General features: G+C 47.1%; 3 protein-coding genes across 3 annotated transcripts; 2 read left to right on the forward strand and 1 right to left on the reverse strand.

The window, feature by feature from the left end:
• Positions 1-662: 662 nt before the first annotated feature.
• On the reverse strand, positions 663-1,315 carry H257_18817 (hypothetical protein; the record flags this gene model as incomplete). The annotated part of the gene is made up of 2 exons (XM_009847943.1): positions 663-994; positions 1,066-1,315. 2 exons carry the CDS (start codon positions 1,313-1,315, stop codon positions 663-665), a joined length of 582 nt encoding a protein of 193 aa, XP_009846245.1.
• A 422-nt stretch (positions 1,316-1,737) lies between these two features.
• H257_18818 (hypothetical protein) lies at positions 1,738-2,337 on the forward strand (the record flags this gene model as incomplete). Its single annotated transcript, XM_009847944.1, has 1 exon — positions 1,738-2,337. One exon carries the CDS (start codon positions 1,738-1,740, stop codon positions 2,335-2,337), a length of 600 nt encoding a protein of 199 aa, XP_009846246.1.
• Positions 2,338-5,086: 2,749 nt separating this feature from the next.
• H257_18819 (hypothetical protein) lies at positions 5,087-5,410 on the forward strand (the record flags this gene model as incomplete). The annotated part of the gene is made up of 1 exon (XM_009847945.1): positions 5,087-5,410. One exon carries the CDS (start codon positions 5,087-5,089, stop codon positions 5,408-5,410), a length of 324 nt encoding a protein of 107 aa, XP_009846247.1.
• Between the last annotated feature and the right edge of the window lie 297 nt (positions 5,411-5,707).

A 5,707-nucleotide genomic window follows, 5' to 3' on the forward strand; every position in this document is an offset into this window, starting at 1 on the left:
TTTTATTTATAAGATTATATTTATAAAAAAAAATTATTTTAATAGAATAAATAAATATTTTTAAAAAAATTTATAAAATCTGAAATTATTTTAAATTCATGTATAAAAAAAAAATTTATCTAAATACTTTTTAATGAAGGGAATTAAGATTTAAATAATATTATTTATTCTATAAATTATAAAAGTTTGATCATAAAACATAATAAATAATAACAATATTTTTATTGTTAAAATAATAATAAATTAATTCAATATAAAATGAATTTAAAAATTTTCATAGAGTTTGATCCTGGCTCAGAATAAATGCTATTGGTATGCTTAACACATGCAAGTCAAATGTTGAAAAACATGGCAAACGGGTGCGTAACACGTGAATAATCTACCCTTTAGTTCAGCATAATTATTTTATAAAAATTCTGAATAAAAAATAAAGTTTAAAAAACGCTATTGGATGAGTTTGCGGAAGATTAGGTAGTTGGTAGTTTAAAAGACTTACCAAGCCTACGATCTTTAGCTGATTTGAAAGAATGATCAGCCACATTGGGACTGAGACACGGCCCAAACTTTTTTAAAGGCAGCAGTGAGGAATATTGGACAATGGGCGAAAGCTTGATCCAGCAATACCAAGTGAGTGAAGAAGGCTAATAGGTTGTAAAGCTCTTTCATTTTCGTACAGTCGTCAAAAAGAACCACTTTTCATCAATATGCACATATTGGTGCATTTTGGAGAAAGTAGTCCTATTTGGCGACTGTTGAAGTAAGGACAGTGCATGTTCCATGCGGCCACGAGCATTTTCGTCGGTGAGGAGGGGTTTGGAGTAGCTCGACTTGGCCTTGAGTCGCTTTTCTTCGGCCATATGCCGAACAAGAGTTGTCTTGGCCACGCCTGATTGGGCCGCCATTGTTCTCAAGGTTTGCCTCGCTTGAATCGGCAAAGCCTTGACTGCGCGCTCGATGTCGGAGGTCGTGTACTTTCGTTTCGATCCAGATTTGCCTAATAAAGTACAACTTTCAAAACCAAATAACCTTGAAAACGACTAATTGTATAAAATACGAGAGGTTTACCTTTGAATTTGGCGTCGACGTTGCCTTGCTGCGACGACTTCCTTCCTCGAGCCCAGATGCGAGACACAGAGCGCCAGTTGCAGTTGAATAGGCGCGCAGTGTTAGCGTATGCTCCATGTGGAAGCTCGCCGTCGGTGCTGCGTGAAAGCAGCTTCTCGTAGATGGCGCGTCGTTCGGTGTCGCTAAGCTTCCGCTTGGCATAAGGGGTGTTGAGGTTGACGAGGGCAGCACGAGGAGGTGGGGATGGCATGGTAACGTGGCGTTGAGCAACAATGGTATTGGGCACGGGGCGTGAAATTGAGTTATGACTCCTGAGCGGGTCGATGTGTGTGCTGTCATGTGAGCGAACGATTTCAAAACGCCATAAAATTTGAACCAAATCGAGTTGGAAAATGCTCAAAAGAGCCAATCAAACACGAGATTCCGCACCGTTGAATGCACCAATCAGAGCCAAATAATACGCAAAATTAGAAAAATCCCGCCAATCAAAAGTCAAATCGACCTCTTTTCCCGGAACAGAGTAGTATCTAGGACAAGACTGGGTCGACCATTTGCCAACGATCGAGTATGCCCACCAAGGCTTAGGCCAAGCATCAACCGGCTTGACGCCGTTCGAAGTCGACACAGGCCGCAAGTTGCGCAACCCTGCCGTGAGCAGCTCCTTGCCCAAGAATGACTTTGCCAAGCATTTTGCGGAACCTTCGAGAGGAAGTCATTCGGATGGCTCACGAGAATTTGACGAAGGCCCAACAACGTCAGAAGGAGTATTATGACAAGCGCCGCTCGAACGTGACCTTCAAGGAAGGCGATCAAGTACTGCAAGCGACTCGCAACCTGTCTCTAAAGCATGCCCAGATGCTCCACAAGTCCGAGCGTCCCAAGCTGGTTCCACGATTCATCAGTCCCTTTGAGATTGTCCAAGCCATTAATGACAACGCCATGCGCCTTAAGTTGCCTCGCTCGATGTCACGTGAGCATGACGTGTTCAACGTTGATCGACTTAAGCACTATCACCCCAACGAAGCCAAGTTTGCCTCCCGGCCTATCCCGAAAACTACTCCTGTTGTTCTAGACGAATCCACCGGCGAAGAAATGTACATTGTCGAGAAACTGCTCAAGAAGCGTCAGTTCAATCGCAAGTTGGAGTACTTGGTCAAGTGGCATGGACAGCCCGAAAGCGAAGCCACGTGGGAACTGATGAAGGACATCAAGCATGTTTTGCACTTCAAACAACTCGTCCAAGACTTGGAGTCAAGGCGTTACAAGGTGTAGCAAGACGTCAGGGGGAGAATGAAGTAATGCTACAGGTTGGGGTAACGCCTTGCCCGCACCCAGCTCCTAAGTACCTGGCCCATGACGCACCCTAGCTAATGCTTGCCTGGGGATGTGTCTCAAGGACATGTATGGCTTAGAAGCGCTAGCCTAGTGAAGTCCCCCAATGTCTCAACCGCACCATTGTATACAAAAGTGCATATTAGTGTAGAAGTAGTGAAGTAGACTAAGAAGATTCGTAGGAATGAGGACTAAGGAGATCTTAGTAGATCCTCAGTTAATTCATTGTGCATTTTGCCCTCAACTACATACGCTTCCTCCCGCAGTGCTACAATTGTTAGCACTTCCTGGTTCCTTCCCCCCAAGCCCCGTCAACCCGCCGTATGTAGTCAGTCTTCTTAGCCGGTTGATGTGGTCGTTTGCAGAGACTACACATCGCCAAAGGTTTTAAAAACGTGGCCTTTGCTACCCGTAGTAGCAAAAAACCGCAAATATAACCTACTTTGTAAGTAAATATCTCGATGAATATACCTCATAGCGACCTCTATGATACGTCATTATGTAGAGATAATGCTTGTCAACACGCGAATGGAGTCTCGGCTTGGTCGGTTTACACTGGCTCATGTTGTGTGGCTTTGAAAGTGGCTGTCTCAAATATAACATCCAAGTTGATCAACTTTGTTAGTTATCTTTGCTTCCGATTATAAAATCACATAACATCGTTTTGATGTGTTGTTTTTAAAATCTCCATTCACGCCATGATAACAATAATGAAACGGTTTCTTGTTTCGAAGAAAAAGTGCGCTTCCATGGAGCAAGGTTGACGACCAAATCACCTACGAAAATGCAACGACGAAGGTTTCTGTCAACCAGGTGAAGTATTAACTAATCTGATCGTGTAACATTGCGATTATAAGCATCAGCTCCATCGAGTTCGTTCTAATATGACCATTTCCCGTAGCCTCTCGCTGCGAAGCCAAATGTCCGCAGTAATTTGGAACAGAGGAAGTAGGATATCTTCCACAAAGTTAGGAAACTGCCGCCTGAATTCATGTTCAAATTGCTCTAGGAATTGGCTATTTATAAGTATGTATATGTCAACTACAAAGCCTTGAATTGATTGAAATATTCACATTAAATCCTGAAAAAGTGTCGGGAGCAATATAAGTGGGACAGAGGTAATATACTATACTTGCCGTGGCCAACATCACAGCTCAATTAGTGCACGACCTTTCTATTACTTCGAAGTATTTTTCTAAACGGTCCGTTCGGTGCTGCGGATTACCAGTAGTCAATAGGGAGATTTCGGTGATGAATATTTATCTTTATCCATAAAATAACCTCTGAAGCTTTATAGGGTTGAGTAAAACTCCGGAACTTAGTACCAGAATCTATGAAATGGGTCGATTTTGGGGATTGGAATCCTCAACCATGATTGGCCAGATTGGTTGACTCGTAATTGGCCAGATCAGTTGATTTGTGATTGGCCAGATCAATTGACTTAATGAAACGCTTTTTGTTGTTGGCACTTTGAATGGAGCGTGGAAGGGGGAAGCGTGGAGGAGATGAACCACATGAAGTGGAGGTCGATCAGAGGCGCGGTGGGAGCGAACAAGTTAATGATAACCTCCATCTTTATGCATAGTGACGTAGAATCCCGTGCACCATCACATGTATTGTAACCGTGCCCATCATCCGGTTACTAACCGGATGACTAGTCGACACCTCTTCAGTCCAAGGTGTCTCTTCAGTCCAAGGTGTCTCTTCGCACACCAACAAGTCCTCTTGCGCAACCAAGGCGTTCCCCCGACGATACATCAATGGTTGGTTGCGCGTAGCTTAGTGATAGCGTAGTAGTTTTAACGCTATCAATTCATTCTTGATTCTACCATCTCCTGCGTCTTCTCTGCGCACGCTTACACCTGGTAGCACTCCACGTTCGTCCAGTCGACCAACATTATGTCCTCCACCAACACCGCAGCCCACCAGGCGGTCCTCGCCCTTTTGCGTCGCGGTTTTGGCGACAACGATACCGCGCTACTCCTTGGCGGGATGACTCCCGATAACCAAACTCGCCTTGTGGAAGACATCGGTAGCACGATTGATCTCTCGGTTGCCAAAGCTACGGTCGCCCAGAAGGCATTGGAAGATCAAGTCGCCCAAATGTCTTCGCACGGCCGAAACCTTGAAGATTCTCTTGGCGTCGCTCGCGAGAAAATAGCGACCCTAGAAGACCAAGCCTCCACCATGTCGTCCCATGGTTGCACCCTCCAAGATTCTCTGCGAATCGCTCACGATGAGATCGCGCGCCTCTCGCGTGCTTCGGAGTCGGAAACGCCATCGACTTCTCGCCTGAAGTCGATCAAGCTGGATGTTGCCAAATTCGGCGGAGCGGAGTCGGACAAACTCCTCCGCTGGCTTTTACAAGTCAGCACTGCTGCTGACGCTCAGCGTATCTCCGACGACGCCACCCGCGTAGCTTTCGCGATGTCGCATTTGAAGGGTCGTGCGGAAGATTGGGCGTTCTCCAAACGCTTGACGGACCGCCACTGCTTCCCATCTTTCGCGGTCTTTGAGACCGAACTCAAGGTAATGTTTCTGCCACCCAACAGAGACTTTCGTTATCGCAATATCTGGCTTGCAAGCAAGGGAAACGCTCCCTTCAAGAGTTCATCCATGATCTTCGCTTCTTGGCTGCGAACATTAACGAAGAAGAGTCACTCCCGGAGCCCTACGGGTGACCGTTTTCATGGACGGTCTCAACCAAGGCCCGTTGCGCACACAGCAGTTTCGCGCCTACCCAGACACCTTTGAAGAAGCCGTCCGAATCGTGCTTTCGGAATCATTCTCCTCCTCCTTTGCGCACGCACGCGCCGCGTCCTCAGACATGGATGTCTCCATGCTCGCCCAGGCATCGGACGACCGCATGTGTTTCAATTGCGGTCGCCCGGGACACTTCTCCCGCGCATGCCCGGCCCCTCGCCGTGTGGCGTCAGCCGCCCCGCCCTCACACGGTTCCCCCCGTACTGCGTCCGATACCCCCTTCGCGTCGCCCTCCGAGCGGTACACCTAACCGCTTCAATCGTGAACGCCATGGTGGCTCACGTCCACCATTCCGCCCCGCTCCGAGCTCGAGTGCGGCGGGAAACGGTCGCTCCCAGTAGGCGCGAGGCGACCTACTAGGGACACCCTAGGTCTTTTGGAGGTGTGTGGCGTGCCCACACAATCTAAGGACCTAGCCTCGGACACAGACCTTCTTCTGTATCCCTTCGGGCTCCAACCCAACAAAATGATTTGTTTGGAACTTGTCGTGCCTGGCTTCCCGGCCAGGCTCTCTGCTTTAATCGATTGTGGGGCGTCGAACAACTAC

Source organism: Aphanomyces astaci, assembly GCF_000520075.1.
Source record: "Aphanomyces astaci strain APO3 unplaced genomic scaffold supercont1.229, whole genome shotgun sequence".
NCBI classification, from domain to species: domain Eukaryota; phylum Oomycota; class Saprolegniomycetes; order Saprolegniales; family Verrucalvaceae; genus Aphanomyces; species Aphanomyces astaci.